This window comes from Rhinoderma darwinii, chromosome 5 (assembly GCF_050947455.1).
Source record: "Rhinoderma darwinii isolate aRhiDar2 chromosome 5, aRhiDar2.hap1, whole genome shotgun sequence".
Taxonomy (NCBI): Eukaryota; Metazoa; Chordata; class Amphibia; order Anura; family Rhinodermatidae; genus Rhinoderma; species Rhinoderma darwinii.
In genome coordinates this window covers 326,956,915-326,979,273 of record NC_134691.1, presented here as the reverse complement: position 1 = coordinate 326,979,273, position 22,359 = coordinate 326,956,915, and the positions used below count along the sequence as shown (strand labels likewise).

The 22,359-nt window shown below is 41.7% G+C and overlaps 1 protein-coding gene and 1 long non-coding RNA gene across 4 annotated transcripts in view; one reads left to right on the top strand and one right to left on the bottom strand.

Annotated features, from left to right (window-relative positions):
* LOC142653040 (metalloreductase STEAP4-like) overlaps window positions 1-1,587 on the bottom strand; it is a 9,956-nt gene extending 8,369 nt beyond the window's left edge. Inside the window, exon 1 of the mRNA XM_075828748.1 lies at window positions 1,506-1,587. Within this exon, the coding sequence (XP_075684863.1) occupies window positions 1,506-1,523 (18 nt within the window). The 5' untranslated portion in view covers window positions 1,524-1,587. The remainder of the gene's footprint in view (window positions 1-1,505) is intronic.
* Window positions 1-22,359, top strand: part of LOC142653041 (uncharacterized) — a 24,327-nt gene extending 1,968 nt beyond the window's left edge. The window contains exons 2-4 of one of the 3 annotated variants that reach the window (XR_012848026.1): window positions 1,290-1,359; window positions 20,797-20,854; window positions 21,458-22,359. This is a non-coding gene — a long non-coding RNA (uncharacterized LOC142653041). Of the gene's footprint in view, window positions 1-1,289; window positions 1,360-2,011; window positions 2,223-2,920; window positions 3,005-20,796; window positions 20,855-21,457 lie in introns of those variants that run through there. The other 2 variants (XR_012848028.1, XR_012848027.1) reach the window with 2 other exon arrangements.

Genomic DNA, 22,359 nt, shown 5'->3' with positions numbered 1-22,359 from the left:
ATCTGGGGTCTAAATATATATATATGGGTTCTGGTCTGGGGTCTAAATATAATTAGGTCTTATATTAATAAAGAGGTCTGATCGGAGTTCTGATATTAATATATGGGGTTTGACTATATCAAGGGGGTCTGATATTAATATAGGGGTCTGGTTGGGGGTCTGATAATATATGGGTCTGGTCGGGGGTCTGATATCAATATGGGGGTGTCCTGAATATATTTAGCCACACCATTTTGTATTACACTGCCCTCAAAAAAAGCCTCTCTCATTTTTGCCGTGACCCGCTGCTCAGATATCACCATGTGAAGGACTCTCCCGGGTTGACATCTCTGGTCATATGATTGTCTGAGTTGCTCTGTGATTGGCTGATAGCAGGAGGCGCAAGAGGAAAAAATATACCGGCCAAACCGACTCCAAAAGGAAACTCTTTTGGCCTCCATCTGACAATGAAGCCCTATGGACATGCTAAAGCTAAGCAAAAAAACGTCATGGGAACCCCTCCGCCCTCTTTTTCTTTCACTGCATGAGTCTATTGTTTAAATCTAGACTGATTTCTTTTTAAGACTGGTGAGGTTTCTGAACATTAACTGAGAGCCTGCAGCCAAAAATAAATGTAATTAAAATAAGTGATGAAAGGAGCGCTTGATAGGAATATCTCATGTATTCAATTTTAAGAATAAGAAATAATGTGATTGTTCTTTTTTTTAAATGCTGTAGCTATTTATTTTTTATTTTTGAAAACTTTCCCGGCGTGGCCATATTGTAGACACACACTTCCTTCCTGTTCTATCTGTACAGTCAGTGCAGCATGGTGTGTGCGCTTTATGGCAGCAGAAATTTATAAGAATGAATTGACAAGGCAGTTGTCATACACAATTACATTCTCCAGGAAGTGATAGAGTACAGCCCCCTCCCCCAGAGGACAGGGAGTGGCAGAGGAATTGCATACAGATCCCTATATATATATATATATATATATATATATATATATATGTGTGTGTATAGTGTTGCTATCCTGCCTTATCGAGGCATCCAACAGCAAAATAGAACTGTCATGAAATCCGTCGCACTCTGCTGATTCTGTCCCAGTCTATACAGCAAAGCTGACAAGTGAGCTGCAAATAACACTAAGCTACGGCTTATGTGACTGCTCTAGTGTGAAAACTTGAATATTTCACGATTTATATTATATGGATAGTCACATAAAAATAAAAAAAAGGCATTAAAAAAAATGAATATATATATTTATAAGAACAACCTGAATAATATGTCATTTTCTCATTATACAGTCTCTTTAAAACTGATATGACTTCACGTCCCAAGAATGTCAACATTTCAATCTATTTCAAATGGAATAAGGTAAAATGAATAGCTGCTATTCACATATGATTACTTTACGATTTCTGTGAATCTAATCTAGCAGCTACACAGTTAATAATGTACCTTTATCAAAATTTATTTGACATCCCGATGATCACCTTGCCACAAAGTGAGCCAGCACTTACCTCTCCGTTTCTTTCCATGCTTGGAGAATACAATGCTAATCTTCCATGAAGCAGCAGTGGTTTTCCGTCCAAGACAAGTCTGCAGCCTTTAGCCAGGAAACTGAAGTGTCCTGTTTATTATAGAGTCAGATTTGCCAGATTTAAACCCCTCCCATACCAAAAAAAGTTTGAGCCGGATTACTCAGGGAAAGTCCAAATATTTCATAAAACATGCATTTCCTCAAAAACTTTAGGATATTGACACATTTATAATGTGATGTATCCCTTATTAACTTTAAAGGGAACCCGTCACCAGTATTTCCCCTATTAAACCAGCAATACCTGGTGGTAGTGGGTGAAAAAAATCATTTTTCTGTAACCTATAATTATCTTCTTAGTAATTGCTGTACCTTTAGTATTCAGTTTTTTTGTGTTCCTGCGCCATATGCTAATGAGCATAAAAGAGTCATATCTTTATTTCTCAAGCCTTTCCGAGTTAATCCCGCCTGCTTTCTTTTGATTGACAGCTTCTCGCCTCCCCCAAGCACACACAAAATTCCACGCTTGTGCATCGATGTTCTGTTCTGGTGCGTGTGCAGAATGGGACACAATAGCTGTGCATGCGCAGCAACTAGATTTGAGGCCAGGGTGTCGGACCATACATGACATTTCGACATTCAGGGCGGGACAGTTTTCCACGGTGGGCGGGCATAAGAAGAGGAATGAACGAGACTGACGGATTATTACCATAAAAGGTGCAAAATGTTTGCAGACGTGTATTTAACGTGTTTAATATCAAGTTAAAGTTTGTACATCTGTATATTTGTTTAGGACTCCTTTAACAATGCAATAAAACATAATATTGTCACAGTCAATAGACAATATTATAGCCATAGACAAATAATTCTACTGGGTTATAAAATAAAAAAGAGAGCATTAGATAGGAAGATATGTAAGCGCTCAGAGCCAGGCAGCTGCTGTAAAGCTTATCAAACTTCACATACCACAGGAAGAGGGTATAAGAACTTAAACAAGTACTGCTTCCTATCTATAGATCACTATTAGACTTTATCTTGAATGCTGAATAAAGTGTTGGGCATCATTTTCGGTGATACAGCACACAGTAAGAGGTTTTGTTAAAAAGAGACAATATAAAACCGAAAAATACGATTTGTGTACATTGGAAGCCAAAGTTCCTTGGAGGAAAACTAATTTATGAGTGGATGGACGGATGTCAATATGAAAGTTTGCAAAACAACGTTGTCGAATTCATTATTTTTCCCTTGATAAGGCAGAATTTACTGTATCTGGAGGAAATACATTTTTCCTTATCAGCAAAAGCAGCTTTTATCTGGGAGCCTTTGGCACAAAAAGAAGAACAGTTTACTTGCTGTGTTTTATCATGGTTATTTTGCTTATTTGTCTCTTGCATGCAGGGTCGTTTTATTGATGGGCCCACTGCAAAGATTCCATGAGTGATGCCCTTGCCCCCTTTCCATCAAGAGCTTTACTAATGTGGCACACAAAATAAAAACCTAAAATATCAGTCCTTGAACTGTATGTACCAGCCATAGATGCCCCATAGCTGCCTTTTCTGCAGACGCCCCTTGATTATCTGACACAGATTTACACCAAAATGCAAACCACAGATGCCCCCACACATTGATTTAGTCACATATACCCCTTAGAGCGTCTGTCACATGTCTCCAGAGTGCCAGCTACAGATACCCTCCGAGTGCCATACAGTGCCTCAACCTTTAATACCCGCAGTGTGCCTCAGATACCCCTTAGATACCCACAGATACAGCCATAGTGTTACTCACCTCGCCCAGCGCTCAGACGCCCCTTCGCTGGTCCAGAATCTCAGCCTTGTGCTGCTCTTGTTCTTTCTCGGCTTCAACTGCAGCCCAGCGCAAGTGGCGCAATGACGTCACTGCATCGGTCAGCCTACCCTCAGCCCATACACCTCTAGCCTACTATGGAGAATGGTGGTGCAAGGAGCCGATGGCTCCCTGCTCCACCACAGTTTTCAACTGTATCTGCGTGCCGCTGCTGTGGCCTGGCAGCCAGGAGGCCCTATGGATAGAGCGGCCGTGCCTGCAAGATGTGGCTGCCCCAGAAATTTCCCTTTTTCAGATTAACACAGTTAAGAAACTCAAAAAGGATTGGATTTACTTATAGGTAGAGTAGGCCAGTGCCTATAGGTGACCTGTGGGAATGCACTGAACTGTGTATAATATATAAATGATGGATATTATTTGCTAATAAGGCACTCACAGTGCTGTGGGAATCAGAGGAGGACACCCAGGGAGGGATAAGATGAAGGCTGGAGATGGTGCTAGGCGGGAGAAGTACTGGGGCTTGACTCCCAAGTTCTGTTGTAATGCACCGCAAAAGTGTATAGGAATTGCCCCCCCCCCCCTGCCGGTAACTGTGTAGAGAGAGTATATTCTAGATCAGAGGTTTAACTTGAAGCTCCTGGGTCCCAATAAAAGATATGTAACAGGACCTACTATGTGCTATTTATAATAATGGTGATTTAGTATATGGCAAAGAGGCCATTGGGTGTGACCTCTACTTCTGCACCACCTACGCCCTTGTTCTAAATAGATATGGGGGGGGGGGCATATTAGATGGACATTTTGAAGCTTTGCTGGGCATATATGCATATTACACACAGTGTCAATTCTGACTTATCATGGAGAAGCCAGGCGTGATCAACCCATAGCTGTACACTGTATAAAAGCTAGATTCCTGTAGCATCCATACAGATGCAGCAATCTTTAACTTGACTCTTAACGCATTAAATACAGATGTAGCTAAGTTTCTCTTGACTCTTATAACTTGCTGCAGCGTGATATCACACAACACAAGCAATTGAAAAGTCTCGAAGACAAGTTAACCCATTAGTGACCGCCCCATAGTGTTTTTACAGCGACCACTAACGGGCTTTATTCCGATGCAGTAGCCTTTTTTTGGCGCTGCATCGGAATAAATAAATAGAGCTGGGAGCCGTTAAATCTCCCTGCTCTCAGCTACCAGAGGTAACTGAGGGCTGAGGGCATCCCTGCTCTAACGGGTGAGATCGATATCCGTATCGATCTCGCTCGTTTCACCCTTCAGATGCGGCGCTCAATAGCGAGCGCCACATCTGAGTGGTTTTGGAGAGAGGGAGGGAGCTCCCTCTATCATCCCACCGGCACCCTGCGTGTGATCGCAGAGTGCCGGTGTCTTCTATGGCAGCCGGGGGGCCTAATACATCTACCCTAGTTAATGTCTGATAGGACGAGTATTGCAATAATACAGAAGTATTTCAGTGTATGATAATAGTGATCGGACGATCGCATAGTGAAATCCGCTAGTGGGACTGGTAAAAAAAAGTTTCGATAAAAGTTTAATAAAGTTAATAAATAAAAAACGGAAAAAATATGAAAATCCACTTTTTCCCCTTACAAATTGCTTTATTATTATTAAAAAAAAGTTACACATATTTGGTATCGCCGTGTCCGTAATGACCCCATCTATAAAGTTATTACATTATTTAACCCGCTCGCCGAACGCCGTAAAAAATAAAGTAGAAAACAATACAAAAATTGCTGTTTTCTGTGAATCCTGCCTTAAAAAAAGTGTGATAAAAAGTTATCAAAAAGTTGCATGTACTCCAAAATGGTACCAATAAAAACGACAGGTCATCTCGAAAAAAAAAGCCCTCATACAACTGCATCGGCAGAAAAATAAAAAAGTTATGGCTCTTCAAATATGGAGACACAAAAACAAATAATTTTGAAAAAAAAAAGAGATTTTAGAGTGTAAAAGTAGTAAAACATACAAAATCGACATACATTTGGTATCGTTGCAATCGTAACAACCCGCAAAATAAAGTTATTGTGTTATAGATACCACATGGTTAACAGCGTAAATTTAGGGCGCAAAAAAGTGTGGCAAAATAGCATTTTTTTTTCTATTACCCCCCCAAAAAGTTCATAAAAGTTAATTAATAAATTATATGTACCCCAAAATGGTGCTATTAAATAACACAACTTGTCCTGCAAAAAACAAGACCTTATACAGCTATGTAGATGCAAAAATAAAAAAGTTATAGCTCTTGGAATGCAACAATGGAAAAACTTAAAAAATAGCTTGGTCATTAAGGTTTAAAATAGGTTGGTCATTAAAGGGTTAAAGTTTCTTGCCACTGTGTATTTAATGAGTTAAGAGTCAAGATAAAGATGGCTACATCTGTACACTGTGTCAAGAAATTTGAACGTAACTTTTTCAATGACTTTTGTTGTGTGATATCACGCTGGAGCAAGTTATTAGAGTCAATATAAACTTGGCTACATCTGTATATAATGCGTCAAGTTAAAGATTGCTACATCTGTATGGCATTTGCCATGGGCAAACAATGAGACAAAAGGAGAGGACCCTGCCCTAAGAGCTGGAGATAGGAGTGAGATGTAATGACAAGGGCTGCGGATTGGTAGATAGAGAAAACAGCTGAATCTAGTCCTAATCTCCAAAAAAGAACCTTCCATACTGGTAAGGGAAGATATATTCTTAAATTCTGAAAAGGATGTTCCTTTAAGGTGTCACATGAGCTAAAAAAAAGTGTATTGATTTATACTTAAACATACAATATCGCTTATTAAAAACTTAAAATCAATCTAATAGTATGGCAAAAATTCATCCTACAATTTCATGGTCCGCCAAAACCAGGAAATATTTAAAAAAATCTGTAGTGGTAAATAAAAGATCCATATGCAGTGACACCTGGTGGTCACTGGTGGTATTACAGTCTTTTATCATTTCAATTATTTGCATTCTTTAGGCTGGGTTTACACGACCTATTTTCAGACGTAAACGAGGCGTATTAGGGTATGTTCACACGGCCTATTAACGGACGTAATTCGGGCGTTTTAGCCCCGAATTACGTCTGAAAATAGCGCCTCAATAGCGCTGACAAACATCTGCCCATTGAAAGCAATGGGCAGACGTTTGTCTGTTCACACGCGGCGTAATTTACGCGCCGCTGTCAAATGACGGCGCGTAAATAGACGCCCGTGTCAAAGAAGTGACCTGTCACTTCTTTGGGCGTAATTGGAGCCGTTATTCATTGACTCCAATGAATAGCAGCGCCAATTACGTCCGTAATTGACGCGGCGTTCAAGCGCCTGCACATGCCGTTACGGCTGAAATTACGGTAATGTTTTCAGCCTTCTTAAATTGATGATGTCATCAGGAGCTTTAGTGGTCCTTTTGTTCCTGCAGGCTCGGCAGCCCAGTTTGCTTGATTGGAAAAACTGAGGTTCAATAGTTCAACATAATATGTGAATATATCAACTTCAATCAGAATGTGCTGTATTGCTTAGTAACCCTCTTAGGTTCATATTGTGCTATAAAGTATAAGTGACACCAGTGGCTGAGTCACCCGGAGCAGCGCTCTTGCATAATGTTTTGCAATTTTTATTTCATGTAAATTTGTTGAATTTTCCTGTCAACGAGGATGGATCGTGCATCCTGGACCCTGTGGGACCTCTTTTATTGATTTAACATTCCCATGTAAGTTCATGGCGGCTTCAAACCACTGCTTACAAGGCCAGTCCGGATTTTGGAGGCTCTCACACAGTAGCTGTCTTGTTTAAAGCCTCAGGAAAAACATGTGTTTCTAACATATTGCTTCATTTTGGAATTTACAGGTTTTGCTATGATTTTCCAGGACATAGAACATGAGGTCTTGATCATTGTTGACATTTTTAGGGTAATGTAGAGTGTTTGCTTGTTGAGTTGCATTTTTTGTCCTTACTTCTGAATATTCTTATATATTTCTAAAGTTTGTATGGAAAAGGTTCATATAGTTCATATAGTTTGAGACACCGGTTTCCAGGGAGTCTTCACATTTTACATATTTTCAATGTAAGGTTTAGAATCCTGTGCTTAATATATCTTTAGGCCGAGTTCACACGGGGCGGATACACTGCGTAATAGCACGGAGCGCATCCGTCCTGTGCGCCGCAGGGAATTCCGGGAGAAAAAGAGCGCCCGGAATGTCCGCTGCAAAAAACTGCAACACTTAGCAGGCCTGCTAGCAGCGTGTGATTGGCTGCAGCAGGGGTCACATGGGGTCATCCCAGGAGGCCGGCCCTCTGACGTCATCTGGGCCGGCCTCCTGGGATGACGTTTCATCCATGTGACTAGCGCTACAGCCTGTGATTGGCTGCAGTGGCAGTTACATAGGTTATAGCGTCATCCTAGGAGGATGAAACACAAACTCCCAGGTAAGTTTAAGTTTTAATTTTTTTTCCTGAGTTCTGTTTTTTACGGCGGGATCGCTGCGAATCCGCCGCCAAAAATGGAACAACTGCTATTTGATGCAGGATTTACATCCCCATTGAATTCAATGGGGTAATCCCACAACATATAAGCAGCGTTTACATAAAGACAATTGACATACTGCGGAATGAATTTCCGCTCAGTATTTCCGCAGCAAATACAGTAGCAGCAAAGTGGATGTGATTGAACAAATCTTATCCACTTTGCTGCTACTGTATTTGCTGCGGATTTTCCGCAACTAATTCCATTGCGGAAATTCCGCAGTATTTACGCAACGTGTGAACTGGCCCTTTCATAGCTTCATTTTTTTTTATACAGAGCTTCAAATTCCCTGCATAAGCATTGATTGAAAAGATAACATTCCGGCTACCTGCAGCCACCACTAGAGGGAGCTCAATGCATACTGTGTTGTTAGTTAGTTCAATGTATGCAGCAGGCTTATCAGCTCCCTCTAGTGGTGGCTGTAGGTAGGCAAAATTTTATATTTTAAATCTATGTATATACAGGGGATGAGATTTCTATTAGAAAAGCTGACCTCCAACCACAAGAAAGATATTGTGTAGATTTGAACCTATTTAGGTAAAAAACAAAAATATTGTTCAAGGGGGTACATTTAATTTAAGACCTCATTGATACTTGTGTAACCTCCATTTGCATAAATGTACGCGTGTATTTTTTTTTGCTTTTAGAAGGCACTTCCTCCAGAAGGAAGAAACTGTCTCTCTAGTGCCACCTATAGGTAAAGACCCTGTAAGTCTATGTCCAAATATTTATAGAGCCTTTAAACATGACTCGGATTAATGGTCAAACCAGATACATCTACACAGCTCTGTTTCTGAGTAGTTGCTCCTCATCAGTACCGAGGAGGGTTCTGGTTGGCTGAATGAGATGTCTTTAATGCAACTCTTAGAAAGTACTGACTCACCATGCAGAGATCTAGACGGCAGGCACTAGAGAGATGCTGCCCGATTATGCCAGAGAGAGGTAGGGGCCACTGTGTATACCTTTATATTATAACTTATGTCCCACCCCCATTTGGTGCATACCTTGTGCACCAGAAAGGGGTAGGGCTAATATTCCCACCATGACTAGTCTCCTAACTCCTTTTAACCCCTTCATTACCCTGCAGTCCATACCACTTGCATTATACAGTATCGTGTCTAGTAAGACAGTGAATAACTCAATTCACTTACAGCAAGCAGAAATCTTGAAAACTATGAAGAATTAATACACAAAGTATATTAGAAAGTCACAGAGCTTTTGATTATAGATTCTATTTAAATGCACTTTACTACATAAATACATCTCGTAAATAATAAGTTGCAATTACATACACAGCCAATGGACAAGAGGGGCGCTGTTTCTGGGAATAAAATAACTAGACCCCTTTTTCTCAGCCTGCAAAATCTCTTTTTATTAAAAATTAAAACCTTGAAACAAAGGTGCATTTTTGACTCAGGACTGGTTAATAGACTGTAATTAATGGAGGCCCGGATTAATAAATGCTCTGGGAGTTGTTGAAATTGGCATCGGTATTATGAAGTACAACTAAACAGGATTTACAGCAGGTGCCAGATAAATAGCCAAGCAGGAAAGCACTTGTGAAGTATTTGAGAAGATAATCCGGACTGGTGTTGTTGATGTTGTCATGTGTGTGCACGTATAAAAGAAGATTCATTTCATAATGGTGAATAGGAATAGTGTCTGCTGTATAAGGATTATAGCTCATGTACCTGGCGGTATTATTACAGGAGCCATATATTTAGTGCCAAGGATCAGATCACAGACCCTCCTAGGAGACCCAAATGCCTCAAAGTCTTTTTTGATCCCCCATGGACAAGATAGGATCTCATTCTTGGTTCTAAAAATTAGAGTGTGATTTGGCCCCCAGGCAATAAATGATTTGGCAGGGGTGGGACAAGGGTTTGTGACGTAGGCAGCATCCTGGGGTGTCTTTGAGAAAAAGGAGCACAACTAATGATACTTGGGAGGGTGGCCAGCTGGCCCTGCATTGAGAACTGTCTATGTGTGGTGGGAATGGGGCTGGAAGGAAATGTGGAGTTTGTATTATTAATAAGAACACTAGAGATCGGTTGGAAGGTGCTATGGGGTCCTTGGGGAAATGGGGCCCAACCCTCATTGGTTTAGGTCACACCCAAGTACCACAACATTTCTCAAAAAGTTTTACTAACCTGAATTCTGCAATGCTGTAGGACCCCACTGTAGCTAGCCTCGGTTTCAGCTGTGGCATTGTAATTTACAATCTCTGAATTTGTAGCATTCAAGTTAGTAAAACTTTGGGGAGATGTAAAGCTCCATGAGACTGAACAAAAGAGTCTGACCAAAAGAGAGTTTAAACTTTAAGTGCCCAAACCAGAGGCGTAGCTAGGTTCTCCAGCACCCGGGGCAAAGATTCAGTTTGGCGCCCCCCCCCTCCACCAACCTCTTTCCCGACATCTCCTTCCCCCTCGCCGTGTTTGTTTTCTCTACCAATCGACGTGTCATTGCTTTTTATGTAACGCGAGCATAAAAACATTTGTACATTTTACAAGCAATATGGTTCTATACACAACACCAGAACCAAGCTCAATACATATATGCAGCACCAGAACAAAGCTCATTACATATATACTACACCAGCACAAATACAGCTCAATTTAGTGCAACCCCTGCCGTATAGGTGTGTACGGCGTAAAACTACAGCTCCCAGCATGGCCCGAACAATGGTGAGGATATGCTGGGAGATGCTGTTACACAAAAAAAAAATCATATCATAATCATTCCACCCATCATCTCGCTGCAGATCATACAGTGACTACATTACTGATTAGAGGCAGAATAAACATTTACATTAAGTGACTCACCGGTGACGTCTCAGATTCTAGTTATTTTTCTCCATCCGATCCAGACCTCTATGATGACTTCTCCTGGCCACAGCCCATTTCTGCAGTTTGCCGCTCACATGTCTTCAGCTTCTCACTTTACCAACATTTCTGCACCTATAAATAAATATAAAGTTATCATTATACCACACACTACGCCCCTAAATATAATAGCGCCATACACTGCACCTCTAATTATAATAGCACCATACACCGTGTCCCACACACACACTGTGCCCCCTGTAGATAGTGCCTGCCATAGAGCCCCCTGTAGATAGTGCCCCCATATAGCCCACCCCTGTATATAGTGTCCCACAAATAACTCCCCCTATAGTGCTCTACAGATAGCCCACCCCTGTATATAGCCCCCTGTAGATATAGCCCACCCCTGTATATAGTGCTCTACAGATAGCCCACCCCTGTATATAGCCCCCCTGTAGATATAGCCTACCCCTGTATATAGTGCTCCACAGATAGCCCAACCATGTATGTAGCCCCCTTGTAGATATAGCCCACCCCTGTATATAGTGTTTCACAGATAGCCCACCCCTGTATATAGCCCCCTTGTACATATAGTCCACCCCTGTATATAGTGCTCCACTAGATAGTCCACCCCTGTATATAGTGCTCCACAGATAGCCCACCCCATACTATATACAGGGGTGGGCTATCTGTGGAGCACTATATACAGGGGTGGACTATATGTACAAGGGGGCTATATACAGGGTTGGGCTTTCTGTGGATCACTATAGGGGGAGCTATTTGTGGGATACTATATACAGGGGTGGGCTATATCTACAGGGGGGGGCTATATACAGGGGTGGGCTATATCTACAGGGGGACTATATCTACAGGGGGACTATATCTACAGGGGGACTATATCTACAGGGGGGCTATGTCTTCAGGGGGACTATATACAGGGGTGGGCTATCTACTGGGGGACCATATCTACAGGGGGACCATCTCTACAGGGGGGGGACCATATCTACAGGGGGGGACCATATCTACAGGGGTGGGCCATATCTGCAGGGGTGGGCCATATCTACAGGGGTGGGCCATATCTACAGGGGTGGGCCATATCTACAGGGGTGGGCTATATCTACAGGGGTGGGCTATATCTACAGGGGTGGGCTATATCTACAGGGGGGCTATATCTACAGGGAGCTTAATACAGGGCTGGGCTATATACAGGGGGGCTATATCTACAGGGGTGGGCTATATACAGGGGGACTATATCTACAGGGGTGGGCTATATACAGGGCTGGGCTATATACAGGGCTGGGCTATATACAGGGCTGGGCTATATACAGGGGACTATATACAGTGGGACTATATACAGGGGGGCTATATACAGGGGGACTATATACAGGGGGGCTATATCTACATGGGTGGGCTATATCTACAGGGGGGGCTATATACTGGGGTGGGCTATCTATGGAGCACCATATACAGGGGTGGGCTATATCTACAGGGGGCTATATACTATATAGCCCCCCCTGTAGCTATAGCCCACCCCTGTATATGGTGCTCCATAGATACCCCCCCCGTAGATATAGTCCCCCTGTATATAGCCACCCCCTGTAGATATAGTCCCCCTGTATATAGCTCCCCCTGTATATAGCCCCCCTATAGATAGACAACCCCCCGTAGATAAAGCACCCCCCCGTAGATAAAGCCCCCCCCCCCCCCCCGTGTAGACAAAGTCCCCCTTGTAGATAAAATCCCCCCGTAGATACAGCCACACACTTTTATTAAAAAAAAATAAAATGAAAAAATATTCAAACTCACCTTATTCCCGCTCCCACGCCGTCCGGCAGCCATGGAGACCTGCTCTCTTCTGCGCAAGTCTCCAGTGGGTTGAACGCGGCGTCTATGAAAGGCGCTGATTGGCTGGGCAGGATGACTTTCCTTTCATCGACGGAAGCTTCACTGGTACAAAAGGTACCAGTCGCTTCATTCATGGAAGGGCGCTGAATGGCCGGGCACGGAACGTGCCCGGTCATTCATTGCTTCTAATTGTACCTGTGTCCTTGCGACACAGGTACAATTATAGTGCAGGAGGAGGTGGCGCTGGCGCCCCCCTCTAAGCTGCGCCCGGGGCACATGCCCCGCCTGCCCCCCCTAGCTACGCCCCTGCCCAAACTGACCAAGGGGCTGTGGGCTCCCTTTGGCCATGGGACGCTCGGCTACTGCTCTAATGCCCGAGTGGTTAGTTTGCCCCTGCACAGAGCTATAATAGGACCATAAGCTGCTGTAATGATACACATACACTTTTTTAGAGTGTGAGAGTCCATGGTGTTCTGAACTGTCAATAGTTAATTTTGTAAAGATTTTATTACGTAACGGGTGGATATTGTGTATGCAGTTTATATACAGGCAAAATCTACATAAAATGTTGAGTAACCCTTGAAGGGTCCCAAGCTGTATGACTTGATGGGACAATCCCTTTAAACATGATAAAAATTGTGTTTTAGTGCCTATCGCATATAGACAATAGGTGCTGCCATTTTGATTTGCATTAGTGTTTCATGTTTCACACACTTTCATGTTTCACACACTTGCACCCCATTATTCATTTATCTTTATTTAGGAACTTTACTCATTACTGCCCCCTATATTTCACTTATATTATTATCACTCGCACCTACACTATTCATTTATTATTTTTTACTACACATCCCATGCACTACACGCCACTCCCTCTAGACTAGTGGGAGTGGCTATTATTATTTAAAGCACCTGCTCACTCTCCTTCATCAGCGTTTCTGACCTGTCTGTGTCCATTAGTAAGTATGGCCTTTTTCTGTGTTTTAGTGTTTTAGAGTAGTAGCACTGCTACATTGCTCAACTTCTCTAGTGGGCACCCAGTGAGTACAGACAGGGAAAAAAACGCAAGTTATCCAGACTGTCATGTGACAGTATAAAGCTCCTAATAATTATATTTACTTTTTTCTTTTAAGAGGCTGAGATAAGGAATTATCCAACACTGTTATTCAAAAAATACAAAAATTTAGCCTTGGTACTTTCACATTTTGTAAATTACATAAAAAATTAGACAGATGACAGATCTAATTAAATATGTTTGGCTGTGCAGTGCTACCTACTGACATTGAGTTTATTGGCGGTAATTACATTGCTTCAAATGTTATACATTATTGCTACTAGAATTTGCTTCCATAAACTGGTAAAAAGTACAACCTACTGACCTGACGGATTCGGCTTAGACGACAAGATACAGCTTCCATGTATACATGAAAGCTGTATCTCAAAAAGTAAAAAAGTTTTTTAATAAAAACATTTAAAATTTGTATAAAATCACATTATACACAATTTTTTTTAAATATATATATACACACAGTATATATATATATATATATATATATATATATATATATATATATATAAATACAATTACTTTATAGGTATCCTTTAAAGGGAATGTCTCAGCATAAATACCCCTTTATGTATTGAAGAAAGCTGTCATCACTTGTGGAAGCTTCGGATGGCCATACCAATGAAGTATTACATGGTGGCCTTTCAAATGACATGTCTGCTTTTGCTAATAGAGGCGGTTCCTGGGTAGGGGGACTATTGACAAGGGTTGTTCTAATGAGACAATCCCTTTAAAGGAGTATTATGAAAATAGAAAAATGGTCTGTTTTTCTCCAGAAACAGCGCCACTCATGACCATGGACTGTGTTTGGTATTGCAGCTCAGTTCCACTCCAATAACTATGGCTTAGCTGCCAAACCAAGCTCAGCCCATTAACAAGAGTGGCGCTGACCCTTTTCTCTTATCCCATATAGCGTCTTTGAGAACAAGCACCAGTTTAATATTTATGATTCTCTTTACAGCACAACCAAATGAAATTATATCAACATAACAGGACATTTTTTTACATTAATTTAACATACAATTACCTAGAAATCCAGCCTACAGTGCTGCGGACCGTTGAGCGCCTTCTTCCCACATACTCTCGTGCTACTTCTGCTGAATATTGAGTGGCACTACCAATCTCCGCAGGAATGTAGAGATCTGGCATTGCCGCTTGTGTACCTCAGCAACTGTTGTTATGTAATATATTCAGGCCGTGCTTATTGAACAGGACAAGTAAAAAAAATATTTACGAGGGAAACTGAAGGACTCCATTGCCACATAATAGTATAAAGCAGTACCTACATAGTTAGAGCCATACAGTGACCACATCGCAGTGCAATATAGTGCCAAAATAAGAAAAAGAAAAGACTAATGTTAAAAAATAGATAATTCTTAAATTGATCTGAATACTTAAACCTTGGAATTTTAAGAGCAAGTCCGATGATCCGGGGCAGTGTTCTCCACAGAATGGGTGCAGCACGGAAGAAGACCTGAAGACTGAATTGAGAGGATGTAATAAGGGAGGATGAAAGTTGTACATCTTTAGCTATTACATTTTTTTTAATGTGTTTTAGACATACCAGTACTCTGTATACTTCTGTATACCCCACAGAAGACCCACAATCACCCTACAGACAGGATATTAGACAGATGCTTTAATAAATAAAGCTATAAAGCTGTGTCTGGTTGAGGGATGCACAGCCACTCTCCTTAATGGTATGTCGACAGTCGTTTCTCTCTATTGTAGTGTATGAGTGTTATGGAAATAACTACATTTTCCAAAACTCCCATAAACTAAAATTGGGGAGAGCTGCATATGTGCGCGTCCATCTTTCCACCTCATGTCCTCCTCTCGAGTTCTGGAGCTATCAGATATTTATGGTATATCCTGTGGATGTTATATGGGAATACCTCTTTAACCCCTGTACTATTAGGCCATGGTAAGTGCATCGTTCGCGCTCCATGACCTAATAGTACGTCACGGGAGGATTGGCCATTTCGGCCGTCCTCCCGGCACATACAGGAGCTGTGACAACTGCTGTCTCATACAGCAATTGCCGGAGATCCTTCAGCGGGGCTCGAGTGTGGTGTCCCCGCTGATTAACCCCTTATAAGCCGCATTCAAGAGCGATCGCGGCTTCTTAGGGGTTAAACCACCATCGACGTTCCGCTACATGATAGCGGGAGGCGATTGTTACTATGGCAACCGGAGGCTTAACAATGGCCTCCGGCTATGCCACCTACGGAAGCCTAGTGGGTCCTGACAAAGTCAGGACCCACTATGCTTGCTGTCAGCGAGTAGCTGGCAGCTGTAATACACTGCCTTACGCATGTAGTGCAGTGTATTAGAATCGCGATCAGGGCCTCCTGCCTTCAAGTTCCCTAGTGGGACAAAATAAAAAAGTAAAAAAAATGTTGTGAAAAAATAAAAAAATAAACGTTTTAGAGTAATAAACGTAAAAATCCCCCTTTTTCCCCTATCAGTCCTGTATTATTAAAAGAATAAACAAATAAACGATACATAATTGGTATCACCGCATCCGTAACGGCCTAAACTACAAAAATATTTAGTTATTTATCCCACGCGGTGAACGCCATAAAAGAAAATACTAATAAACCATACCAGAATCATAATATTTTGGTCACTTCACATCGCAAAAAATAGAATAAAAAGTGATCGAAAAAATAGTACTGATCAAAACTACAGGTCGTTACGCAAACAAGTCCTCGCACGGCTTTCTTGATGGCAAAATAAAAACGTTCTGGCTCTTAGAATAAGGCAACACAAAAAGTAAATGATTTTTTACAAAAAGTATTTTATTGTGCAAACGCCATAAGACATAAAAAACTATAAACATCTGGTATCGCCGTAATCGTATCGCCCCGCAGAATAAAGTGAATATGTCATTTATAGTGCAATGGTGAACGCTGTAGAAAAAAAAAAGGAATGAAAAACAATAGTAGAATTGCTATTTTTTGGTCATCTTAAAAAATAAAATAAAAACTGATCAAAAAGTCGCATGCATCCCATGAAAACTACAATGAATTCCTCAAGGGTCTAGTTTCCAAAATGGGGTCACTTTCAAGGGTTTTCCCCTGTAATGGTATCTCAGAAGCCAGAGGCGTAGCTAGGTTCTCCAGCACCCAGGACAAATATTCAGTTTGGCGCCCCCCCCCCCCCCGCGAACCACTTTCCCGACATCTCCTTTCCCCTCACCATGTTTGTTTTCTCTACCAATCAATGAAGTGTTGTTTTTCTTCCACATTTTTTTTTATGTAACTCGAGCATAAAGCCATTTGTACATTTTACAAGCAATCTAGTTCTATATACTACACCAGAACCAAGCTCAGTACGCCGATATATACGGTATATATATATATATATATATATATATATATATATATATATATACCGTATATATCGGCGTACAAGACGACTTTTTACACCCTTAAAAAAATGTCAAAAGTGTGGGGTCGTCTTATATGCCGGATATTGTCTACATTAGGGATGCACGTTGCAGCCGCACAGCTCAGTATAGTGACACATGAATGTATGGGAGCGCGGCTGCGGCTGTGTAATTCAGCCACAGCCCCGCTCCTGAGTCATGATAAGTTCGCGGGGTCAGGATGATGCAATGCGGCCAGCGCTGCACTAATGAGCGGCGGCACTGGAGACTATGTTCTGTCTTCAGTGCCTGAACTGCCGCTCATTAGTGCAGCGCCGGCCGCATCACCTCATGCTGACCGCGCGCGCACTTCCTGTCAGGAACGGGGCAATGGCTGTATTACACAGCCGCAGCCCCGCTCTATAACGGCGGAGATCAGAGAAACCGCTCATCTCCGCCGTTATTCCCCTGAATGCTGCCATCACAGCTGACTGCAGCATTCAGGGGAAAGTGAGAAGGGGGGATGCCCCTGGATCGCGTCACAGGGAATTCCTGTGACGCGATCGAGGGCCATACCATATATGGGCAGACAGCCCAGGGTCTATTGACGGACCCCAGGGCTGTCTTACCATATTTCATGTTGTTAGGACATACCCAAGTATGTCCTAACAACTGCCTGTGTGCTATCCGTCCACAGGTTAATGTACTGGCACATATCTGATATATGTCAGTACATTAAAGTTTAAAAATAAAGTAAAAACAAAGTATTGTTAAATTTTAAAAAAAATACACCTTCACCTTTTTTACAATAAACATTAAAATAAGTCTCAATACATAAAATACACACATTCAGTAATGGCGCGGACAACAATGTTTTTGCATCATTTATGATGTGTACGCTGTAAAAAAATTAAATAAACACGGCTTTCATTCACTTATTAATGTGAGGCGCGAGGTGCGATGAATTTACCCTCCATGTTCCTCACATTAATAGTAATTAACCCCATCATGTACCTCGCACATTAACCCATTATGACTGAGAAACATGATGGGATTAATTACTATTAATGTGAGGCGCATTCAAAATTCATCACACGTCGCGCCTCACATCAGAAAACGGAAGAATTTTTTTTTTTATTACTGTTGGCAAAAGTATCGAAATTGGTATCGAAATCGCAATACTAAACGAAGTATCGGTATCGAAGTCCAAATTCTGGTATCGTGACATCCCTAGTCTACATATTGTCTACACACAGGTTGTGTGTTACCTTGTGAGCCTGCAGTCCGGTACACAGGCTCCCGGGATGCACGGAATCCGCCACGGATCTGAGGGAAGCCGGTATTAGCCGCCAGGGAACATCTCTGTAAGATCCTCTGGCCCGCCCTTTGCTCTCATTCCCTGCCTCTCAGATCTCGCGCGATGAAGCAGCCTATCTGCGCATGCGCGAGTTCAAAGAGACAGAGAGTCCTGGGTCCTAGATGGCCATAGTGAAGCGCTCCTGCACGAAATGGTGAGTATATCTTAAACTCTATATTTTAAGGGTAAAAGTTGGGGGTCGTCTTATACGCCCAGTCGTCTTATACGCCGACATATACGGTATATATATAGCACCAGAACCAAGCTCAGTACATATATATAGCACCAGAACCAAGCTCAATACATATATACAGTGCCAGAACCAAGCTCAATACATATATACAGTGCCAGAACCAAGCTCAGTACATATATGCAGCATCAGAACCAAGATCAGTACATATATACAGTGCCAGAACCAAGCTCAGTACATATATACAGTGTCCTAACCAAGGTCAGTACATAAATACAGCATCAGAACAAATACAGCTCAATTTAGTGCAACCCCTGCCGTAGAGGTTTGCACTAAAATGTATACAGCTCCCAACATGGCCCAAACAATGGTAAGGATATACTGGGAGATGCTGTTTCACTAAAAAAAGTCATATCATAATCATCTCGCTGCAGATCATGCAGTGACTACAGTGCTGATTAGAGGCAGAATAAACATTTACATCAAGTGACCCACAAGTGACGATCTCAGATTCTAGTTGTTCTTTTTCTCTTTTCTTTTCCAGACCTCTGTGACGACTTCTCACGGCCACAGCCCATTTTTGCAGTTTGCAACTCAGATGTCTTCAGCTTCTCACTTTTCAAACATTTCTGCACCTATAAACAAAAATAAAGTTCTCATGGTGCCAGACACTGTGCATTCTGCCCTGCCAATCAGTGCCTTTCAACGACGCAAGCGGCGCAAAGAAGTAATCATGCTGCTTGAGTCGTTGAAAGGCGATGAATGGCCTTTCTTTGCCAATAGTGCAGGAGGGGAGGCGGCGGCTGGTTTCAGCCTCAGAGAGGCAGCCGGCCGCCGTCATGAACGGTGCAGCCCTGGCGCCCCCAACTTCCCTCTTAGTTGCACCCGGGGCCCAAGCCCTGCCTGCCCCGGCCAGCTACGCCACTGTCAGAAGCTCTACAAATGCGACATGGCGCTCAGAAACCAATCCAGCAAAATCTACATGCCAAATAGAACTCCTGCCATTCTGAGCCCTGCCGTTTGTCCAAACAGCAGTGTATGACCACTTATGGGGTACTGCCGTAATCAGAAGAAATTGCTTTACAAATGTTGGAGTGCTTTTTCTCATTTATTCCTTGTGAAAAAGGAGGCCTCAAAATCCTCTAGGGGCTCCTTTGCTTCTGAGGCCTGAGCTTCAGTCCATTACCACACTAGGGCTAAATGTGGGATATTTCTAAAAACTGCAGAATCTGGGCAATAAATATTCAGTTGCGTTTCTCTGGTAAAAACCTTTTGTGTTACAGAAACATTTTTAATAAAAAGGATTTTCTGATAAAAAAAAGAAATTTGTAAAATTCACCTCAACTTTGCTTTAAATTTGTGTGAAACGCCTAAAGGGTTAAGAAACGTTATAAATGCTGCTTTGAATACTTAGAGGGGTCTAGTTTTTAAAATGGGGTGTTTTATGGGGGTTTCTAATATATAGGCCCCTCAAAGCTACTTCAGAACTGAACTGATACCGACAAAAAATGAAATTTTCTTCAAAATATGAGAAATTGCTGCTTATGTTCTAAGCCTTGTAACATCCTAGAAAAATAAAAGAATGTTCAAAAAATGATGCCAACATAAAGTAGACAAATGGGAAATGTTAACTAGTAACTATTTTGTGTGATATTACGATCTGTTTTACAAGCAGATACATTAAAATTCAGAACAATTCAGTTTTTTTCAAGTTTTATCTAAATTTTGCTGTTTTTCACAAATAAACACTGAATATATTGACCAAATTTTACCCCTAACATAAAGCCCAAAGTGTCACGAAAAAACAGTCTCAGAATTGCTTGGATAGGTATAAGCATTCCAGAGTTATTACCACATAAACTGACACGTCAGATTTGAAAAATGGGCTCTGAGGGCCCAAAACGAGGCTGCGTCCTTAAGGGGTTAAAGTAAAACTGATGCACCATGTTATGCCTAATGCACGGCCTGAGGGGGTGGAATGTGACAAAGGGATTCAAACACCAGAGGGGATGCCAGTGATGGTCTGTACTAGGGACACAGCAAGAACAATTTGCCTGGATTGCTGGTGCACGCTGCTTAACATAGAACTCATACAGTACTGTGCTATTCTTGCTGTGAAAATACCAGGAAACTTGACAGAAGACTCGATGGAAGCCCCAAACAGTAGTGTGAATAGAGCCTTAGACTCAGCAGCTCGGTTACATGACATTTTTCCCAGCGATCGCGGTACTGACGCTTCTTCTAGTGTATATACACAGCGCTTTTTGAGAGTTTCTGTTTTTTCTACTAGGTGCCTGGATGTCTCTGACAGCTGCACGATCTTCACTGAGGAATAAGGTTCTTTGACGGTAAGCGGGTGGGGCACTAAACCTAGAAATGAACGATACAAGGAAACAGAAGATAAACTTGTGTTTGTCAGTCTGCAGTATTTTCTTTGAGATAATGAAGCAAGCAGTCCTGTAGAAATCTTGCGGAGAACACAGGTGCTAATTTCCTGCTGATCTCTTCAATTTTTGGATGGGTGGGGCTTAGCTAAGGGGTTGGGCTTAATGCTCTTGGTCTCCTATTGCAGACAGAGCCGTGGGGGAGGCTCATACTGCAGCCAGTTGCCTTACAGCCAGACACAGGATTGTGAGAAGGAGAGAGAAAAATGTCTGATCTCAGGGACAAATATAGAAGAATTGAGACAAAATAGAATCAAAGGACAGGAGGATTTGTGTGTGTGTGTGTGTGTGTGTGTGTGTGTGTGTGTGTGTGTGTGTGTGTGTGTGTGTGTGTGTGTCTATCCTATTTAGTGTTCCTAAGGGGTTAAGCTTGTGGATATGTAAATGTACAGAAACACGTAGAGAATATTTAGAGCTTTTACAATTTCACAGTGTTGTAGATGTTATGAAACAAAAGCTTTTGTTTTAATCTTGTTAAATCTTTTAATATTTTTTATTTCACTTTAGAGAACATAGAGTATTAAATTGTTTCCAGGTTAAGAAGAGGATTCAACAAACGTCTTCCGTGGAGATGTGCAGCGCTAGGTATTAATCCGTAAGTTGGCAACATAGACCTACGTGGATTAGGCTATGTTAGCAGCAGGAAATAGACCACATGCCGACCGCCTCGCTATGTATTAAACACTGGCTACGTCTCTAAACCAAGAGCGGGAGGATTTTCTTGGGCCCTTTGGGAGCATTTGCTTTAAATCTGAATGTTCTTGCTGATTGCTGTCATGAAGAATTAGTTGCATGGGACAAAAATACCTTCTCTACAGATCAAGATTTTGCATCAAATTAAAATTCTCTGTCAAGCATCAGGAATATTTTCCCGAGAATATATTGACATATACATTTATACAGGAAGAAATATCCAATTACAATCACACGGCGGCATCAGTGGCGGCGGCTTTAAGGAGAGCATTAGTTATCCCGAGCAATTATTCTAATTAAAATTCTGACAAAATGTAATGACTCGCTCCATGCATGGCAGGTATTGTATATGGTAGCTATATCGGGAGGGTGATATTTTGTGCATTAATATTCTGTAATATTATCCTGTGTATCTCGCCATTATTTGTCCTGTCTTTCACATCTAGCAGCAGTGACAGCCCGGAAGGAAAATTACAGTTATTTGTTCCGCCATTCTTATATAATGAAATTTTGTCCTTTTTCAGGTACGGTATGCCATTTTGTGTTGAGAAATATCATCTCTCTTGACTGTATCGGTATAAAAGGGCTAGGAAATCATAGAAATGCTAATCACATATATAAGAAGTATATAAACATTCAGCATTATTGGCAGATACAGCATGTAAATATATTATATATAAAAAAAAGCTTATGTTTTACATCATTCCGTTTGGAAT